Source organism: Aythya ferina (assembly GCF_964211825.1).
Source record: "Aythya ferina genome assembly, chromosome: 7".
Lineage (NCBI taxonomy): Eukaryota > Metazoa > Chordata > Aves > Anseriformes > Anatidae > Aythya > Aythya ferina.
In genome coordinates this window covers 30,508,512-30,530,633 of record NC_140302.1, presented here as the reverse complement: position 1 = coordinate 30,530,633, position 22,122 = coordinate 30,508,512, and the positions used below count along the sequence as shown (strand labels likewise).

General features: G+C 41.9%; 1 protein-coding gene across 1 annotated transcript in view; it reads left to right on the top strand.

Moving 5' to 3' along the window:
• Positions 1-898: 898 nt before the first annotated feature.
• The window catches only part of HSPA12A (heat shock protein family A (Hsp70) member 12A), a 60,197-nt gene continuing 38,973 nt past the window's right edge, over positions 899-22,122 (top strand). The window contains exons 1-3 of the mRNA XM_084525021.1: positions 899-1,011; positions 14,340-14,425; positions 16,695-16,822. Coding sequence (XP_084381147.1) covers positions 984-1,011; positions 14,340-14,425; positions 16,695-16,822 — 242 coding nt within the window. The 5' untranslated portion in view covers positions 899-983. The remainder of the gene's footprint in view (positions 1,012-14,339; positions 14,426-16,694; positions 16,823-22,122) is intronic.

Genomic DNA, 22,122 nt, shown 5'->3' with positions numbered 1-22,122 from the left:
TGGCGTGCTCCTTCCCTCCCTGCTCCTCAGCAGCTTGGCAAATCCTTTTGGGAGGCAGCGAGCTGGGGAGCTGAGCAATGGCTCTGGTTATGACAGCAGGTTTGGGGAGGCAATCTTCTTTTTAGGGCTGCTGCAGGCCTCTGCAGGTCAGCTGTCTGAAGCACTTTGCTGGGGTTTTACCTCCGTGCCACACCTTGGCTCCTCAAAGGGAACAAAAACCTGGGGAAAACCAGGGCTGTGCTGAGTGAGCAGCTGCTGCCTGGAGGGTTTTGCTTCAAGCTTCTCGCCTCCTCCAGGGTTTCCTGGGATCCTGCCTCGTCACAGCGACAGCTTCGATGGGAGGGCTCGGGACAAGCTTTGTGTGACCCTAACAAAGCCCCGTGCCGGCTGTCAGGGTGGTGTCCTGAGGCAGGAGGGGCTGAGGCCGTGCTCGCAGCTCCTGCCCTCAGTTATTTGCTCCGTGGGAGCCGCGGGCAGCGCTGTCAGAGAGCCCGCACGGCTGCTGGGGCTGGGAAATAAGCACAGACCCCAGAAGCAGGGGAAGGAGAGAGGAAAACACTTCCTCCAGCCGCAGGATCGCGGCCGAGAGGATGCCAGCCTCATTTTTACCCTCGGCTTTTCTCACTTAGGCAAACTCTGCCGGCTGGAGCGCCGGCGGCCGCGTCTCTCTCCCAGGTCCTGCAGCCCCCGGTGATCCCCTCCGAGCCGCCCGCTCCCGGAGCTCATCCCGGGGGGGTGGCAGAGCCCTGCCAAGGGCACCTCGAGCCCTGCAGAGCCGCCACCGCCCCCAGCAGCTCCCCGTTCCCCCCCCCCCCCTCCCCGTATCGCGATCAGCTCCTGCCGCGGCGGGGAGGGGCCGCGCCGCCCCTGCCAGGGCCGGGGTGGGGCCGGGAGGGAGCCGAGCCGAGCCGGGCCGAGCCGGGCAGCGACAGGAGGAGGAGGAGGAGGAGGAGGAGGAGGAGGTGGAGGAAGGGTGCCCGGCCATGTCGGAGAGCGAGGGCGGCGCGGCAGGTAGGGCGGCCGCCGCAATGCAGGAGCGCGGCGCCGGGCGGGGGGAGGCGGCCGGGACCGCACGGTGGAGGGGTGGGGGGCACCGCCACGGGGGTTTTAGGGGATACCGGAGGGGGTTTTGGGGGAGCGGGGGGCTGCAGACCCGCAGGGATCCTCCCCGAGATCCCCCTGAGGCAGCGCTGTTCCGCCCCGTCCCCGGGGGTCGGCGCTGCGGCAGGCGGTGGGGGGGCCGGGTGCGGGGACAAAGCGGCGGCCTGAGGGGGGTTTGGGGGGCTCCCGGTGGGAAAAGGGGGGTCTGGGCTGGGAATGGGGTGCCCCTGGGGGGCAGGGATAAAGGCAGGGGGTGTTTGTAGCCGGGGGGCTGATGTGGTGCAATAAAACCCGGCGGTGGGGGGGGGGGCGGCCCCGGGGGCTGCGGGGCTCGGCTCGGGACGTGGGCATAGTGGGGCTGGATCCTGGCGGCCCCAAACGAGGTTTTTGGGTCCCTTCGTGATGGTGCTGTGCCCGATGAAACCCATCAAGGCGGCCCCTGCAGGGTGGGGGAGGAGGCTGGGGAGGGATGAGGGGCCCGGGGGTGCGGTGATCTGGGTGGGTGACCAAAGCCCAGGGGGATGCAGGCACAGCCTGCTCGCATCCGACATCCCCATCCCTTCTTCCTTGCAGCGCTGCAGGGAGTCGAGAAAGCTACTGCTGAGCCTAAGGTGGCGGTGGCAGTGCGGGGGGAAAGTTGAAAGGTTGAGTTTATACGGATCGTGCTGGGATCCGGGGAATGTTTGGAGTAACATAGCGTAACCGCAGTGCGTGTGGAGTAAAAGGAGGCACGGGGCGTCCCTTGCAAACAACACAACAACGATAACTAGAAGCTAGTTGAGTCTTCAAGACGATCCTTACAGCATCTTTCCCCCCCCTCGTGTTTGTGTTCCTTAAGTGCTTCCCAAATCAAGTCTCTTCTGTCTGTTGTGTGTGAAGCTGCCTGTAGCAGTTCTCCGGTGAGCAGCTGACAAAGGCGAGGGGAGAATGACAGGTTCATTAGGCTGCTGGGTGGCAGGGAGTCCTGGGCTTTGTTTTCTGCCAAGTTGCAAGGTTAGGGCAGTGCGGTGCTGAAATCAAGTAACTCGTGGCACAGGGAGAATGTGTGCAGGAGGGATTTTGTGAGGAGGTGGAATACCAGGTAGTAAATCAATGATTTGTTATGCCAGAAACCTTTATGTGCTTTCCACTCTCTGGAATGCTGAGGCTGTCAGAGGAAAAAAAAAAGACTTTTGGGATAAAACGTGATTTAGGGAGTGTTGGGGCATTGACAGTGCTGAAGCTGCAGTCATTTATTGCAGCAGCGTGCAATGCGCAGGAGAAATGTCTGGAGGTGAAGCAGCAAAGTGTTGCATGCGCTGTGTGCCAGTCACTGCACGGCTTTGCTTAGCGCAGCACTGCGGTATCTGCAGCTTGCTGAGTGCGAGCCTGGGTGAAACTGCTCGTGTCCAGGAGCTGTTGCATGTAAAACTTCTAATTATACTGACTTTCAGTGCTTTTGGCTTAGAACTGGGTGGTGCTGAGCCAGCTGACAAGTTTTCCCTTATGGCATGCACCCGGTAAGGTTTTGGTCTGGGTGTTCAGTTTATTCCCGCTGGGCCAGCAGCAGGGGAGGTGCTGCCCAGCTCTGTGGCTGCAAGGCTCCCCAGGGGCTGCTTGAGGCCCCAGGAGCTCTGTCCTGTCCAGGGGCTGCTTTGTCTGGCAGATGTGTGGGGTTAGCAGGGCTTTAAGTGGGTCCTGAGGGCATGAGGAGCACATCTCAAACACGGCTGCCACCAGGAGCAGGAAGAGGCTGCAGTAGCTGTGGGTGCCAGCTGAAGTTGGAGCAGCCTTCAGGAGGATGGCTCTGTGCAAGGAGAGCAGAGTGCTGCCTCAGCTACAAAAGAGCTGGTCTGTGCACATAAACGTCAAGGTTAGGGTTTGACTACGCTCTCTGACCCTGTCACTGTTGTTTGGGCAATATGCGCGTTGACTGCAATCTTACCTTGCACTCTCTTCTCCCAAATGCTTTTTACTGTCATCTACTCTGATGTCACTTATTCTATCGATAACTGCCCTGAATAACCATACCTCTATTAGAAAAAACTTAAAGTATTTTTAAGTTTAAAGCAGTAACCACCAAAGGATCCCATCACCTCCATTTTCTGTACCTGAATTAGTTCTACCTTTTGATGTTGTGGAAGGCGGGATTTCAGAAGTGTTTGACTTGAAAGCATGCAACACTTATGGCCTTATTAATGTCTGTCTGTGGCAGGTTTAGTCTGTACATATTGTGAAAGAGCAACTTGGTTTATTTGAGTTTTAAGAAAAGCTCTGCAGGCTCTCAGTGAACAATAATGGAAAATGGGTAAAGAATAAAAAACTCTATTCAAATGCCGGTCCTCCAAGGAGAAGAACAAGAACAGCCATGACCATAAGTAGGCATCATAAGTAGGTATGAAGCAACTTTTGGGGGGAGCTTGGCTCTATTCCTTTTATTTATTTATTTTAATGTAAAGTAGAGGAGATTTGCCATTAACGATTTCACTAAGCTGCTTCTCTTTGTGTGTGTCCATAAATACCATCAGTTGCTTACATATTCAGCTTCTATTTGATGCTTTTCACTTTCCTGTTAAACAGCCTTGCTAGCTGAAAATAGAAATGGGTAAAACTCCAGGTTACGACACTGTGGTGCAGACCTGCCCAGCTGTACTTCCCCAGCGATGAAAGAGACACCAGGAGGGCTTGGAATCTGTTTCAGGATGAGCTCTGAAGTCCATGGGCCGTGATTGTAAATGCTCTGCTTGCTTCCCAGATGTTTTCCTGAAGAGTGTGCAGCTGTTTTGTGGTGTAAGGCCAAAGACGTCGGGATTGCGCTCAGGGAATGCTTCTGTCAAGTACGAGCTTCAGTGATGTGAAATGCCTGTAACATACGTGAAGACTTCTCATTCTTAACTCTACCAAATGTTCTGGCTCCTCGGTCATTAAATTAAAACTGCCTCTCTTCAGTCACCAGGCACATTTTGGTCTTAAAAATAACTTTCCACAGTTCTCGTTACTCAAAATATGTCAGCTATGACCCATTTGCTGTTGTGTTAAGAAACATAGTGATGTGCATTTAAAATAAACAAATACAAGTTTTAAATTTTGTCGTAACTATTATTAAAGCAGTAACTTCGCAGTGTTTTAAAATTAGGATGGCAGTGGGTACTAAAACAGGAAATTTCTTCAAAGCCTGCCTCAGAGGGGTTTGAGAAAGGTTTTCATGTAAAAGAAAAGGAAAATGCAGTCAGTTCTAATAAAAAAGTAAGTAAATAAAGGAAAATGCTCAGAATGTGGAGGCCGGCACTCAGGCTGGACTGCCTTTGTTCTTGTTTTCTCAATGCCTTTGCTGAGGGCTGCATAAGGGTGTGTCAAGGACATGGGAGAACTGCTTTAGGAACTGCATCGCTCTGGCATTGCTTTGCCCTGGTGCTGGCACGCTGCTGGGATCTGGTCGTGTGCTGGAGTCGTTTGGGGCTTGCTGGCCCCAGTAGCCTTACCATGACTGCTTTGCAGTGTGCTGGGCACACAGATCGGTTCCCAAAGCATCTCAATTTGCAAGTACAGGAGACATGGGGAGGGTCTTTCTTCATCTGTTTCTTCTGACACTGGTTCTTGAACGCTTTGACCGGCGCTTACAGTCTGTGCTCTGGAGATGCCGTTTCCTAGGAATTTTGAGAGGCATTTCTAACAATTTTTATCGTTTGGAGTCTAGAGAGTAGTGTGTATGTGACTGCAATTTTAGAGTAACAATTTTATGTAATCTTTGGAAGTTTATTTACTCTAGTCTCTGAAGACTAACTCTGTATTGCAGAAATGTGCCCAACCTGCTGTAGTCTTCTTGGGGAAGTTACTCTCCTTAGGGGAGAAGCAAGCAGCATAGGGAGTCATCTGTGAGCACTGCTTTGGTTTGTCCCTTTCTAGATATATTTTACATCTGTATCGCTTTTCAGGACCCCTCCCTAGGGGTTTGCACAGCCTCTGTGTGTACTCAGTCTAAGTATTTTTAGAGTTCAGAGTGCTCCATGCTCACCTGTTGTGCGTGGCCTTTCACCACAAGGCTCTTTGTATGTGTGTGCATACTTTTTTCCTCTTGTTCCACATGAAGTCTGAAGTGGGTATTTGAGCCTATCCCTCCTTTTTACAGCTATTTTTCTCTAGTAAGGGATAATGAGAACATAAAACCAGGTTTCTGTAGTGCATCTTTGCCACCTCCTGGTCATTGTTTGGGAAATATTTCCCAAATTCCCATTACAATTCAATGTTGCAAATTTCATCTTTGTTCAAGGGACCTCGAGGCTTTCTCTGTACTTAAAGATCAAAATACCTGTGGTTATGGTAGGCCCCATTCCTTGTGCCAAACAGATCTAACAAATTTAACATCTTTTTCCTAAGTTTCCATGGATACCTTAGCAGAGCACACGCTATAATCAGAGCGGTAAGGCATGCCGTTTACAAACGCTTTCAGCATTGTCGTGATGGGATGCCTGCATTGACAAATCATCCTTTCACAGTGGCTCTCTTGCTTCCTCAGCTATGCTCATCTTGTGGTTTTAGCCGTGGGAGACCCCACTGCAGGCTGTATTGTCTGCGTGTCATCGTGCAAGTGTACCTTTTTGGTGACCATCTGCTGGTTGCCATTGGACCCCTTGCTGTGATGTGTATGCACAGTCATGGCATTGGAATGGAGTCCTGACAGGTGCTAGTATAAAAACCTCTGGAAATCGATTTTGATCAGTGACTGCATGATTTTGTGATCTGCTCTACAAATCCTAAACATCAGTTTTCTCTCTTCTGTCCTTAGCTTCTCTCCTCATAAGGTATTTTCCTTTAAGCCTGCTTACTAACCATTTTTCAGGATCACAAAATAAAAAGAATAAACACAAACTTATTTTCGATTTAGCTGTGAAGTGTCACTCAAACCCATACACTATAAACTCACTTTTCTAATGAATTGTCAAGTTTGACGTTACTTTTTGCAGTTGTGCAACTAATGTTCCCTTATTTTCCCATTTTTGAGCAATACCAGCCTTGAAGAAAGTTAAGGGATTTATATATCACATCACTCATGCTGACCGCTAGAATAACTATTGCTTCTTACAGTTTGCCTAGTCCTTTTACACTGTTTCCCTCTTTCTTTCTTGTTGTTAGTTTGTTTGCTTTGAGTAAGAAGCAGGGGCAGGGGAAGAGGTTTATTTTCTCTGCTGGACACAAGATCCAGAAAAACCAAACAGTGATTTTTGTTCAGTCTTTGGCCAACGTTCCTTTGAGTATCTTGACCTAGAAAGGTAAATTTAGGATTGCTTTTTCAGGATACAGTTACATCTTGAGAAGATTCTTAAGTAGGAGCTCATGATAAAATAAGAAATTTTATAATGCTGTAATATTTTGGTCTTGTTATTTAAAAGAAAAAGCAGGCAAGCAGCCCACCTTCAGCTGGTAAGCAGTGCATTCCCCAAAGTGCCTAGCCTCACACATGCTCTGTTTTCTGCGTGTGGTCCTGGGAACTGGAGCGTAATCTTATTAGTGCCGTTCCTGACAACCTTGCAGTGAACCAAGTTGATGAGGTAGATGATGACAGACGGGATGGTGACAGAGAGGCAGCAGAAAACCTTTTCTAAGAAGGTTTCTTTACAGAATCTAGGCTCTCTGAACATATGTGTGTTTTGTTTTCTGTTCCTTAGGTCTTTCTGTGTAGAAGCAAGGAGGGAGGAGATAGAGGACAGGAAAATATTGCTTGCACAGAGGCTAATAGTACAAGGAAGCATGAAGGAAGCAGGTTCAGAGGAGTTTGTTGAAGGGACAGAAGGTTAGTTAGTGCATACTAAAGGTATCTGCAAGAGAACTGTCTGTGGAATATTTAGAATGATCCTGGGGAGTTGTCTTACAGTACCTTGAGCCTCAGAATTTGTTGTTAGCACACACTTACCACAACATGCATCTGCTAATGCAGCTTGCCTTCCCCATCTGCATAAAGCAGAGTCAGTTAAGTTTTGTCTGGCAGTAGGGCGTGGGTGCAGAAGAGCCAGAGTTCAGGACTTGAGCAGTCATTGCATGACTGCTGCTGGTGAGTTCGCTGCACTCCAGGCCCTGCTGTGTGAGCAGGCTCTGATCAAGTGGGAAAAATCTCAGGACTCATAACAACCTGGCAGAGGTTTTACAGACAGTTATGTAGAAAGCATGGAAGCATTCTAGGTCTCTTCTGGTTCAGTTTACAAGGATTAGTGAGGTCAGATCAAATCTAGGGAAAATAGTTTAGCCTACATATCGTCAGAGAGAGAAGAGGTGAACTTAGTGCATGTGTTTGTTACATTCAGAAGGTTATTGCAAGTTCCTGTGTGTGGTTTTTAACTTAAGTTTAATAGAACAGAAAATAGGTGGTGTCTTTTAGTTTCCTTTTGCTTGTGAGGTGCAGGAAAATGAACGTTATCCCTAAAGCGAGGGACGGGATGAATCTGGGATTGTATTCTGATAGTCTTAACAATGATGGTAAAGACTTTAATGGTCTTAGAAAGCTTGATAGCATAATGGAAAAGTAATTCCTCCACTCAAACTGTAACCATGATCGGAAGGGAATGTAAAAACCTAAATGAAGAAGTTCATAGCTTGTAATGAGAAATATGTCAAATTTTTAGATTTCTTTATTTTTTTTTTATTTTTATCCAAAGAACTGGGAGAAGATTTTTTCTTTAGAAAATTACTGTGCACTAATTGGCATCATTGCGATGGATATCAGCTCTTTGGCTGACCAATTATTATGAAAGGGTATCAGGAAACTTGGATTTGTATCAGGGATTAGCCACGGCTGTATTCATAGAAGGGAAGTACATTGGAGTCTTCAACAGACTGGATGCCTACTGGCATTTTGAAACAAAGAACTCCGGTTCCGTTGATGTTAATAGCAGTAGGGCCATTAGTTTCAGTGGAAACAGGAGGTTCTTACTTCTGGTATGAGATATGGGAGCTTTTTATTATACATGAGGATATTTAAAGTATTTCTTTGTATTTGATTCCCTTCATCTCTTTTTTTTCTTGTTGTTCTATAATTATTTTCAAAGGCCATCTTTGTATTTGCAGTAAAATGCTCTAGGTTGTCACATTACATTTGGAAGCTGTGACATCTTGTGTTTAATGCAAAGCAAAGTCTCAGCAATGTGAAAAGCTGAATAAGGTTTTCTTTACCAGAGCAGCAGTTGCCAGCTAATAGCAATATGTTAAATCCTTCCTTCCCTGTTGTGCAAACATCATTAGCAAGCTTTGCTTGCAGCAAAATGATTATTGATGCTTGAAATGATATACAATGTTTTGAATGAAAAACAAAGCTTTGAATTCTGTTCTCTTACTGCACGATGTCTACCCTGTCCCCATATTTCGCTTGGTGCATCCTTCTTCTAAATGTTTAATCCAGAGATGTTGCCCAGATGGAAAATGAAGAATTTTGTCAAAATTTTGGTATGACCAGCAAACTGGATGAGATCAGAGCCACATATGGCAGTCACTCTTACCAGCCTTGGGATGGCTGGAAATTACAGAGAAATGGCGATCAGATATGTGCAAGTGTTTGATCTGTGAGAATGATCAGCATGTGCACAGTTCATTCAGCATTCAGTTAACCTGGATTTATTGATAAAGATCAGCTACAGCAGTGGCATTTGTAGTAGGTCTGACGCACCCTGACTTACGGTGTCCACCTGGTTTGTCAGCCAACAGACAACAAAGAGGCTGAATGGATTTGGCATATGGAGCTGTAGATGCACGTTATACAAATGGAAGAAGGATTGTTGCTTGAGGCAGGTTGGTGCAGTGCAGGAATACTCAGGAGTTCGGGAACTTCTGGAAAAGGATGTGGTATCTTGATCTTCCCAGTGGAGTCCCTGAGCTCAGCCAGAGGCTCCAACCTACACAAGGAATGAAACTCATTGCACTGTAGGTCATGGAGTGAAGCAATGGACTTAGGAATGTCCCTTTTTACTTAAACATTATTGTGGAAATGCTTCTTAAAATGCTGAAATTATCACCTGAAACAGGGAATAATATCGATCCTGTCATTGATTCAGAAAAGCATAAGTAGAGTTTAATTAGCAAGTGTTGGGCTTGTGGTCATGCCAGCAGGATCACAGTAATAAGTGACCTTAAGATACATGGATTGGGATGTAGCATACTCACTAGGGTTAGTGAATGCCCATTTTCTGGTTAGCAAAACACCTGTAAGAGATCCAGGCCATGAATGCTGAAGCTTTCACCCTCCCTTGGAAGTGAGCTCTGTGAAGGTGTTCAGCACGTGCACTTCTCTTCCCAGCCAAGCTTTCTCTTTTGTAGCCATAACTCTACTGCATAGCATGCCTGGAAAGGTCCACCACACTGGGGTTTCTGACGGAAAACTTGAGGCTTGATACCTTATTTATTTATTTATTTATTTATTGTTTCCTTTCCATATAATAAACTAGTTTATTATATGGAAAGGAAACAAAAATAAATATATTTCCCCTCTTATAAATATATTTCCCCTCTTTTCTGTCCTGGCTGGATTACTGTGCTTAATGCTGTTTAGCAGCATATCATTGCTGAATTGCTGGTTTTACTTAAATTCTTAATTTCTTAAATTCTTACCTAGAGAGAATGCACACTTACCAAACTTTACTATGTTACTTGGCTTGCAGGACACCTGTTGGCAGTGAATCCATCAACAATTTCCCTACCATTTGAAGCAGAAAATCTTGTTGATGCATGGCATTGCTGAATTTTACAAAATTGAATATTTAATAAAAAGTTAATTTAATGAAAGTATACATTTTGTGTAGCTGCTGAAAAAACTTGTAGTGCCAACTTATCGCCTTGCGACTGTGATGTTTAGCAGCTGTTTTTCTTAAAGCAGGTTTAAGCTTTCTGCCTTAAAACTGATTGTCTGGGACCACAGCAATCCTCCTATGTGGTGTTTGAGTGAATTACTAAAACTCATCTATCTGGTTCTGAACAAGAACACATTGAAGGGGATCCAAAATAGGCAGGATAGACTGATAGTCTTCCAGAGGAGACCACCTGCCATTAACTGTTTTTTCTAATGAAACAATGAGCTTGGTCCTCTAGATCTATTAGATCTCTAGATCTGTTAGTAAATCAGACTCAGCTGGACATGTTACCAGTGGAAATGTTCAGCTAAGTTTTTATTAATTTTGTCAAATTTGCTCTTACTGACTATATTCTGTGGTACTTGAAGATTAGTCCTTTGTTGCGTGTTGTCATTAGCTGCACTGGAAAACTTAGAAAGTGGCTGATCATTTACCAAGAAACAGGAAAATCTAAACTGATTAGCTGCTGCAGGAAACCACAGCAAATAAACTCTTGCTTGTGCTTAGATGAAAAGAAGGAATATTTTAAATTAAATCTGCTAAACCAGCAATTGCAACTAATGTGATAATGGATATAATTCATTATTAATACTGTATCTGCTAATCCCATAATTTTACCAGTTCTCTAAGTCTAAGGATTTGGAAATAAGAAAGAACCTTTTGAATGCTAAAAAAAAAAAAAAAAAAAGTGCTGAAAAAGACAGCTTTTTTTCTCTTCCTCTGCTGTTCAACTTGAAAATGCACAAGGCATTCTCAGGCAATTGCTTAGAACTGAAGTCAGAAAATGCCATGACATGGTCAAATTCATTCTATACATGTTTAGTTAAGCTATCCAACCCCCTGACATAGACAGTTGTATTTCAAGGTAATGTTTACAAGCAATGATGTGCTCATACTTTTGTACATAAGTAAATGAAAGCATTTCTGTTCAAAAAGTTTGCATCATATCTTAGATCAGTTTAAATAGTGGTTTAAGTATTTGAAGACTTAATTTGGATTCTAAATCAGGTTCCTCCATTTATTGCAACCTGCAAATTATCAAGAATTAAATGTTTATTTATCATGTGTTATTTAGCTATATATCCTTTCATGGCATGTAGTTTGGCACAGATAGCGATCCTTGGTAAACACAGGAGATAAAGCTGGAACTTGAGCTATGCAGGACACGATTGTGTTTTTTTTTTTTTTTTTTCTTTAAATCAGCTTCAATAAGTCATTCTGCCTTTAGGGACTGTTCCAAATACTGTGATACTGTCCAGGACATAATTTTATTTATTTATTTATTTTTTAAATGCCAAGAAGAGGCATTTACTCCCAGAGACTAGGCCTTTTCTTGCATGATTTCGAATCAGGTTCCTTGCAACCCTTTACCTGTTCTCTGGCTTTCTTTTAGATTAGCCAATCCCAGCTCTTTAGAAATAAGAGATTTTTAAATATCCAGCTTTTGCTGGAATATTTCTGCATTACTGCTCTTCTATGACACACATTTCTTCCCCCCCCAAGCAAATGCTAACTAACCACATGCTCCCACACGCCCAAGTTTATTTTAACACCTTTCTCTTTAGATAGGGTAGATAGTACAAACATTTCCTAATTTCATGTGCTTTTCACAACTTTTTTGCTACTCGTTAGAAGAACTCTTGGCATTACATCCAGGGTAGTTGGCCGGCAAGCATTTTCTGAAAATGCCAACCACTTGGGTAAATGACTTTTTAACTTCCTAGTATTTCGAACTGCGTTCGTTCAGTTGGTGGCTCTGCAAGCTCTGGTAGTGTCAGGACCTCTTCTGACAGCAGAGTTACAACAATTAGCATTGCCCTCGTTATTGCACGTGATTAGCTAGTGGTGCTATGAAATGATATCAAATAATTTTAAACTGGTGCAGCATAATGTGACAGCTGCTTGTGCCAAAATGATAGCAACTCTGCAGAATCACTGTAACAGTATGTCTTGGTTAAAATTCCAGTTTGCTGCCTAAGAAGTTGTAGCATGGTTTTCCTCTCCTGATCCAACAAAGCTCCAGGTTGGTGAGGTGTAGGACTCATTGCAGAATTCTTGTTTAGCAGGAGCTGACATTATTCTTATTTGCAGGAGTGGCGTATGACTTAGATGATATGTAACAGTGAATACTAGTGCAGAATGGTCATGTTCTTGGAAATATCTTTTTTTTTTTTTTTTTTTTTTCTGGTGAAAAAATACTAATAAATCACAAAGAGTTTAACTTTCCAGCAGAGTTGAGCAATTGTTGAGAATTGGAAAGACTAACTTTGTTTTTTTTACAAATTCAGCCTTATGCATAAATTTTCAAGAGCATTCTGAAACTCAAAATGACTTATTTTAAAGATTTTGGATGAAAATATCTGGGTCTTTTTTTAAAGTGTTATTTTCTATGGGTAGCAAAGACAGCCCTCTGGTTTCTGCTTAATACGTTTTCATTGCTGCCAAATATTTTTATACTTGTGGATACAGCAAGTGTCTTTGTATACATTTTTCTACTTCTGGATAATCACAAGTTAATTGGGTCAAATAAATTCTTGACAGAGCTCCACCCAATTTAGTGTGCTGTCATTGACTGAATGTGAATATCACAGTGGTTGTTTAATCACTGCTCTCTTAGAGACCAAAAAATGTGTATGTTGCCACATGGATTTTCTGAGTGTCATACAGAGCTATAAATAGCTTTGCAAGGTACACCCAGGGAAGGCTGATAACTGAAGACAGGCTGGAAAATAGATCGCTGAAACAGGTAACAAAAAAAACTAGTAACAAAGAGGAATAATGAAAATGCAGGTAGTGATTTGACATCTACATTTTTGTCCTCTAAAGACAGAATCCTAAGATTCATGTTGCAGAGATGCTGAGTCAGCACTGACACTGCAATATCCTGACCTCCTCAGAAAGTATTGGTTCGGATCCAGTCAGGAAAGACAGCAGGATGCAAGGAACCTGTTTATTACTCTTTCTTTCTTTTTTTTTTTCCTTCCTGAAATATTGTTCTTCAGTTCTAAGAAAAATGCCATGTTGACGGTATAGAAGCAAATCTGGTTTTGAAAAGAGGAGGAAATTGTACGAATGGATAAGGAAGCTGATAGCAGCATCTGATCCAAATAGAGCTTAATGAGCCCAGCAGACTCTGTGCTGTCACAGGCAGGTTCTGTGCTGACTGTGGGTTTCTGTGCGTTACCACAAAAGGGGTAATGTACTATACTCTTGACGAACTTGCATAGGAAATGTGAATGTTCTCCTTCTGTAAGTGATTCTGAATACCAAACTCTGCAGACATGTTAGAACTTGAATAGAAGTAAATATTGTTTCAAGAGCAATATTAAGATTTGGAGGAAACTTTTCCAGTGATTATCCTGCAGTTGCCTACTGCAAAGTTTTTGCATCTGCCCTGGAAAGCCACATCTTTGATTACCAGGAACAACAGGATTCTTCATGAAGCAGCCCTTAGGTCTTTTCCTGCAGGGCAGCTCCTGTGTCATCTTAGATTAATGCTCAGACTTGACAGTCCTGTGCCTAGGAATTCCTTGCCATCCTTAAATACGCATCTCATCGTGTACTTTCCAACCTAGAATTGCGTTGGATAAAAATATATTGAAATGTGCTGCTTAATATTTATTGTGATGATAAGTTTTTGCAGTTTTCATGAGATTATATTAGATATAAATCATCTGAGTCACCAGTGCTTAATTATTTTACTAAACTATTTCATCTTCTGTCATCATAGGGTAAATGTAAGAAAGAAAAATACATTTGTCATTTATTTGGTGTGTTCCTTTAAATGAAATTTCAGTATTGTGTGCAGGATAGAAATATTTCTTTGATGATTTGTTAATAATACTTTCCTTTTTCCCAGCTGGGTTCTGTCCTGCAGTAATACTAACAGCTGCAAAATGTTTCTGTGCAGAGCGTATTGAGGAATAAAAACAGAGACAGTATTAGGAAGGTTAAAGACTAAAGGTTCATAAAGGAATAATTGCAACTTCTTCCTACTGGGTTGTTAAACTGATATGAACTGCTCTTTTTTTCTTCACATTAGTCTTTTTTTATCTCAACTTGTGTTTAGTTTCTGCATTCACATGTTTAAATCCTAGGCTATTAATGTAAGTGTATGGTATTAAAGCCATTTGTATCAACTTTGACTTCTCAATATATTTAGGAAGGCTTTTGAAATTATACATGGTGATTTAAGAGGCAAAAGAATGGGAGTTAGTCAGGAAGGCCAAACATTGGAAAAGCAAAGCAGCAGTTTGCTCTTACCATGTTCTAAGGGGAAAAAAATAAAATTATGAGGAGGCTGTGGAATTTGCTTTCTTTTTCAGTAGATATGATATAATGGGAAAAATGGGTAGCGGTATGCAAGGCCAACTATCCTACCCTACTTCTTCTGCTTACGGACGCTGAAGAATTTTTGTTTACTTTCAGATGCTGTTTCCACATCTACTTACTCATCACCAGCCAAAAGTTTGGGAGATCCTGGAATAACTCCACTGTCTCCATCACATATTGTGGTAAGAAATGCGCTTTTAATATATTCTCTCTGTTGACATGACTTTCTCCTGACTGTTCCACGGGAAGCATTTGCTCTGGAAGGCTGTAATTTCCCCTCACGCTGATCACTTCTATGCTGTCCATAGTTTAAAATTTTGGTCCCACTGGAGCTAGTGATGGAGCTCCTGTTCATTTCATTGGGGTCCTGGTTTTGCCTTTTTTGCCTACTTGTTGACCTAATAGATTTGTTCCTGTATACTTTTACATCAAAGTGAGGGGATACTTGATCCTCATAATTCTCACATTCTGTCCCTGTCTTTATCACTGATTTGTTTAGGCAGCACCTGAAAATACTCATTTTGTTTGGAAAAAAAGGATCTATACAATACAGTAGTAGTATAATCTGGATTCCCAGACAAAAGAATCTCTTCCAGCAGAGAGAGAATGAAGCTCACAATAGAACTGATCTAATTTACTAAGGAAAATAGCCACCTCTGTAAGCTTTTAGGTACAAGCAAATATCCCGTGTACTTAATGTGTTTTAATCTCTTAAATGTTGTGTTAATTTCATTGAGAAACTCCCATTAAAATTGAGTCCCATTTGTTTTTAAGATCATCTGCATCATCACAGTATATGCACTGAATATTTCTTAATATCACAAGAGATCATGTATAGAACACATCGCTATCCTTATCAGATTTCTTTCTTAGCTTTCTGAATCATGTTCAGACTGTACAGCATCCTTCTTTGGGATTTCCTGAGTTCTTGCTCATAAATCTAGTTTCCATTCCCTTCTTTCTCCATACACTGTAGAACTTCCACCTCATAGTTCTACCATACTGATGATGTGACATCCTCTTCCAGTTAGATTTGCCTCTTGAACTCTTTGAGGAAGACCTATAAATGCATATTGCTCTGGTTGAAAAGATTTATTAGGACAGTCCAAACAATTTTTCCATCATTAGAGACCAAACCTTATTATGCTCTTTTCTCCATTTTAAATAGCAGGCCTATAGGATGTGGAAAATGTAGGGGTACAACAGAAAGGTGCTGGAAGTAGTAGGCATGAAGCTGCAAAGACACAGGGTATAAGTGAGGAAGGTGGTGGAACTCTGCTCACAGAAAGGGGACATCTGGCAGTTCCTCTGTAAAAATACCAATTGCTTCAAAATACTGCTGAGAGTACAGGCTGAACAGCAGTGGTGGGGGATTCAAACATGTCCCCTATCTTATGGGTCAGCAGTTCTGCTCCACGGTGGTTTTGCCAAGATGGTACATGTGTGGGTGGGTGTACTACCCTCCTTCACCATCTGCCTGCCTTAAGCACGTAGCTCTTTCACCAGTATTTCCAGCTTCTTGTTCTCTTCCTGGCATGCCGAGCTGTTAGTGCTTTAACCACTACCAGCATTTGAACAACAGTTTCTTACTTTTTGTTACTTATTGCCTTTTTATGTAGGATTTATGATAGACAAGAGCACACCTGGGAGTGGCACAATTGAGACGATGCTTTGTATCACATCATTACAATTTGGGCCATGATCCACTCACTTTTTCTAGTTAACATTCCCACAGTGGCTCAGACTGTGCTTTTCAGGGATTGGAAGATTACAGGTAAAAGGAGAGACAGTGAATGTGAGTCCTCCTTTCTATAAGCAGCTGAACAACTCTCCACATCCAAGCACAGGCAGGAGGAAATAGTGTTTCCAAAAGAAGCTTTTTTGTAAATTCTTAATTGATAAGTAATTATTGTGGCACGTAGAGGTTATTGCTATATATTGGGTGGTTCTGCCTCTACTACTTCAGAATGGTAGTAGTATCTCAGGGTCAAGGTTATGACCTAGATAATTCTGAGAACTTCTAAGTAAGCCCCAGATATAATACACTGATGGATATAAACATATCCTTCACTTGTTCAGTTTAAGAAAAAACAAAAACAACAACAAAACACTAGGTTACTCGTTTTGCTGTTAGCCATAAGTTTTAATGCTAGAGGACAGCAGCTATTCCAAGAAATGCATATGACAAACTTGTGATTCAATAAAAAATGCATAAAATATCTTCCAGCAAATCTGTGATATATCTTCCAGTAAATCTATAATTATATATTAAATTTCTGCTTAGAATGGAATATAGATCTTTTTGGCATCAACTTTGTTCACAAATGCAGCTTTAGGGAAGTCCTTATTTCCTTTGAAGAGGTATGCAGTGCAGAAATCCTGAAGGATGAAACAAATTACAGTTATTCTAATCAATGACTCAGCGTTTGTTTTGCTTCTGCTATTTAACAGAAGGACTCTGATGCAGAGGATGCTGTAGAACAGTTATTTCTCGTTGTTGTGGCTATTGATTTTGGCACAACATCCAGTGGCTACGCCTACAGCTTCACCAAGGAACCAGAATGTATTCATGTAATGAGGTAAGGGCTGCAATGCAGCATTTAGTTTTTGATTGTGGGCTATAGTTATCTATGCAGTAGCTGTAGCTATTTCCTGCAGTACCCTGAAGTGTCTAGATTTCTCTAGTATTGCTACAGTGTACACGTGGCTATAATTTTTGGTTGTATCTTATTGTATTCTAATTTGCTTTAATAAACAATGTAAGAATATCCTCTGTTATTTTGCTAAGTTTATAAGGTGATATGAATAAAAGGAGAAGTTAGTGAATATTTAGAATTGTTTAGGGAGCAGTGATGGCCTTAGCTCATAGATTATGAGAAACTGCACATTTTTAAAAAGAAACATGGCATTTCCCAGGGTGGGGAAGCAGATATTGAAGGAAAACATTCAAGAAAATGTTTGACTTTCTGGTGCATGCAGAACTCGGCAAATCCATGCTAGTAGAACATAATCTTATCATCTACCTTGTCATCATGTAGTAATGTGTAAGTCCAGTTTTCATAAAAGACTTAAGATATTAATGGCTTCTTCATGTTTAATAGCATTTAGATGCATAAACAGCTACTGACAAATAAGGGGATTGGTAACTGCTTTTGCCAGCATAGCAGGATCCGAGAGCATCATGCAAGCTACTTGATGGAATTTTCTCAAGCATTTCTGGCTTGAGAAATGCTCATTAGAAGCAGGATAGCAATAGTAAATAAAATGGAGCCCAGAGAAAGTGAGTAAGTAAGTTGTCTGCAGCTGCCCATCTGCTTGAATCATTCTTGTATACAGTTGTGTTATACAACAGTTAGTTACTTGCACCCACGAACTGGTAGTCCATTTGGCTGATTTTTAGCATTAAATATGAGCCAAATCCCTGTTAATGAACCAGTGATACTGGAAAATAAGGAACCAAAAGGCATGCATTGGAAAATTAAGGTTTGATGTGAATTCTGTTCTGTATTGTACATAACAAGGGACAAAATTCAGGTACTATTATGTGATTTATTTATTTTATTTATTTCTCGATTCAAGCAACAATCCTATTTTTTTTTTCCTTCTACGATTCTGATATATATGTCTAATGCAAAAACTATTATGGCAGGTATCTGAAGGGGTTGCACCATAAGACATTTTTGTAGTGTTTTTGATATTTTGGGGGATTTTTAAAAATAACTAAAAGCTCATGTAATTTTTATTAAAGTATCTTTAAAATGCCTATATTGTAATGAGACTAAGGTATAGGCAATTTAAGGCGTAAAGAAAGTATGTATGAGCTTAGGCCAGAGAAGTTCTTTGGACAAAGCTGCTGTTGTAGCAGTAGGTAATGTGCTGTTTGTTACACTGTAATGCTGAGAAGGAAAGGGCACAAAGATTAACTTGCTGAAGTCCACTGTGATATACTGTAATTTTTCTAAGTAAAGTTGCTAGCTGAATGCAGGCCTTTAAATCTCAGCAGACAGAATTCATTGTGCAGTCAGCCTGCACAGTCACCTTGTATGTGGCTGCAAAGTATTTTAGAGAGATCTGGCAGAACTGGGTGATGGAAAATACTATCTAAAGGGAAGTAAGTTTTAGAATGACAGTAGGCCATACAGTGGCAAAGGTACTTGCTGTGTTCAATAGGAACATGCTTCAAGGACTTTTTTTGCATCCCATCCATCTAATGTTTTGCTAATGGCACGGGAAGCTGCCTGATGCTAGAAGTCAAAGGACAGGCCATGCAGTAGCAGTCAGCTTCATTAAGAAATTTCGAAGGTAACCTGTCAGTCTTGATGAATCTCTGGAAATCACTGTCAGAAATGTGGCAGGTTATTAACTAATGCTTCTACTGCTAGACCTACTTCTGCCAGGTTACAGGGCTGTTGGAATCAGAACCCATATTTATCAATTCCTTTTCTCCTTTTACAGCAAACAATTAATCAGATTTCTTAAACCAAATGAATGAAGTGAGGGAAGACATCTCTGAGCTGTACATAAGTCCTATATATCTTCTTGTTCCTATAGTTTCTGTGGATCTTTCACTATGTATAATTACTTCTGTTTTTAGGATTCAAAATTTTACCTGTTGGACCAAAAATTTACCAAATTTTGCCATTTGGTTTGCACTCCCCTGCAGTTAATTACAAACTTGATTCTCCTTCCAGGGTTCCAAGCTTCCTGAGGTAGATTCCTGATACATTGAAATCTAGGTGCCAGATGAGAGTATATTCCAAATCTTAAATGATATTTTACTTCCTGCGGTTCAGAACACCATATTTTTTCTCGTGCAAGAAAGGCAGCATGACTGTGATACAGACCTGTATAGATAATATGTGAGATCCTGATTTAAAAAGAAGTTAAATAAATTAATTTAAAAAGAAGAAATGGTTATTCCAAATTGTTAATAACCAATGGTTATTCCAGTGGTTATTCCAAACAATGGAAAATACTTTAATAACAAAAATATTTTTTATTAAAAAACAAACAAACAAACAAACAAACATTGCCCTTGCTTCTGTCTGTGAAGTACTGAAAAAGTTCATAAAATACTGCTGGCAGGGATGGATTTTGGGGATATATAGCTGAAATTGACTTATGAAATATATATGTAAATACAGGTGAAATCATGAAGTTCAATGAACAGAATTGTGTATGTATCAGAATAAGGCTTCAGTGGTTTGGAACGTATTAAGTTCGAACTCTCTACATAACGTTGGCTACAATATTTGTAACTTACAAATATTTCTGCCGACTAAATGTAACTTCCCACCCGTACTCGAGAATGTTTACATTAAAATAAAGCATACCAGTGATACATGGTCTGTGCTTCCTAACATTTTTTCTCCTTTTCCTCCTTGGTGTTGATCCTTTCCAGACATTTTGATTTCTGGCTGCCTTTTAACAAAGCTGCTTTTCTGTACATGTCTCAGTGCAGGGCGAGGTGGGTGTAGTTAGAAGGTCCTGCTTTGGTGAAAGAGTGAACACACAGGGCTTCAGTCCAAAGTTAGACTGTAGTGTTAGGAGGTTACAGGTCTGGTCCTGTAATTAGTATACCCACAGCCATAAACATGATTTTTTTTTTATTAATTTGCTGTGGTGTCCAGTACTTAAAAGGAGGAATTTATAGGCATTGACCTAACAAAGATCTTTAGGCATATGCTTAGCTTTAAACCTGTGGATTGCCTCCCTGAGTTCAGTGGCCTAAAGCACGTGCTTGGAGTTGGGCACGGGTCTCTAGATGATTGATGAGTGTCTTTGCCTGGATGACTTTAGTTGCCGTTTTATTAATTTCAGGTAATATTTCATGCCTGCCAGCTCCTTCCCCACAGGTTCTATGTAGATGGTAGTGGCTACCTTCAGGTTCTTGTTGCAGGGTAGAAGTACACGTTACAGGGAGTGCTGTTCTCTGCATATATTGAGGCTGAGTCCTTGTGTATGAGCAATCTGGCCAGGACTTAAGTGAGCACTTCAATAGGCAGGGCAGAGCCAGAGCCCTAATGAAAGACAGCTCCGTGCTGTTGAACTAGCGAATAACTTCTCCTGTGAAGGCAATATGTGAGGTGTTGCAGTTTTGAAAAACTCCTATTGATCTATATGTGCTTATGTGAAGCTGAAAATATTTTCTCTGCTGGTTAAATAGCAACAAACTGAACTTAAGTATTTCACAGATGGAGAAAAAATAAATGGACAAACATGTATGCTTTTGAAACAAATTGCAGGCTGTATTTGGTAGAAGGGAGAATGTGGTCTTTTTTCAATATAACTCAATCTTCAGTCTTTATTTCTTTTCCCTGTTTGATTGGAATTCTTGGCTGACACATGCTTGCCTTTCTTGTGTGAGGCGTTCAGCTCCATGTGATGACCCTGCTGCTTTATTTCCTTGACTGCAGCCCTGGATCAAATTCTCATCACTCTGCAAGGATCACTCTTTTTCCTCTGTTAGCCAGATTCATGTGTGAGGAAGGGCATTTCTCTCACCTTACTGTACCCTTGTGATCCTTTCCACGCTAGCTTTCCTTTGGTCTCTTTTCACCTTTGATATACAGTCAGATCCTGAGTGGCTATAAACTGGTCTGTGCTGCTCTGTTGAGCTGCTCTACTTTATGTCAGCCTAGGAACTGGTCTCAGATGTCTAAATTTAGGCAGAAATCTGACTTAGGTTCTGTTTGAATAGATTTTTAGCTCTGACTCTGCTTTGAGAAGATACCTCCCACGTGCATTTAGAGTGCTGCTGGTGTGTATTATGTCATGCTCTTCACAGATGTTTGTTGTGTTTTTTTTTTTTTTTTTTTTTTTTTTTTCTTCCCTGAGAGCATTATTACTATTATTTTGCCTGAATCAAACCCACAAAAGAAAACTGCAAGCAGAAGTGTTGAAATGCTAGCTGTGCTGATGGTATTGAAAGAAGCCTCCGTTAACTGGAGCGAGGCTAGTGCTCCATCTGAGAAGAGTGCAGTGAGGAGCTAGCGTGCGCGGGCCTCTGACTGCAGCTGCTTCTTTCTAGAAAAGATGTCACAGGAATATTTCAAAAGCAAATGGTAAAGTCAGACTTCCCATTCTGTTCTCAGTAACACAGGCTGAGAACTTCACTTGCTGAACAATTGCAGTGTCTAATTTCCATTAGGAGCTCATCAAGAAGCAAGCACCTAATTCTCTATAGACGATTTTGAAAATTTCAGCCTGTGCTACGGAGCATCAATTTGTTTTCATTTAAAGTACAGGTTATGGGTGCTTCTTCCAGAAAGAGAAAATGTGCCTAGCCATAAAGAAAAACAAAGAGGCATTGTTATTAGCCAGCAGCTAAGTACACGTCCTATTTATGGAATTTCCCACCAGTGACTCAGAATGAATCATTAATGATTTCAAGTGAAAAAGATACCAGATTGTCTCCTCTCTGCTCACAGCGGATGTGTGGGATGTAACATTCTGGTGGAAGAGGCAGCGTTTTCTGCCTGTGGGCTGTGGGACCCCTACTTCTTAGTACTGGAACCATATGTTAGCTGTAAGACCTGCTTGCTCACAGGGTTTGCACTTCACCAAGTACATTGCCAGCAGAAGGTTGCAGGAAATGCTCTGCAGCAGAGCCCTTGCTGGCTGATAATAGCTGTGGGGCTGAGCAGCAGGACAAGGGAGGTTTAGCAAAGATTTTTCTGAGTGGGTGAAAGTGGAAAAACACTCCACTTCCCATCATACTGTTTCTGCATTCAAGTCAGTGGAATTGCCCTCTATATTAGAGAAAATTCATGGATGTGGTGCTTCCCTGCCATCACTGCTGCTACTGCAAAAAAGGACATGTTTTGCTCTGTTAGATCTGGTTGAATGGTCTCAAGGGTTCCCAACAGTGTACAGGATC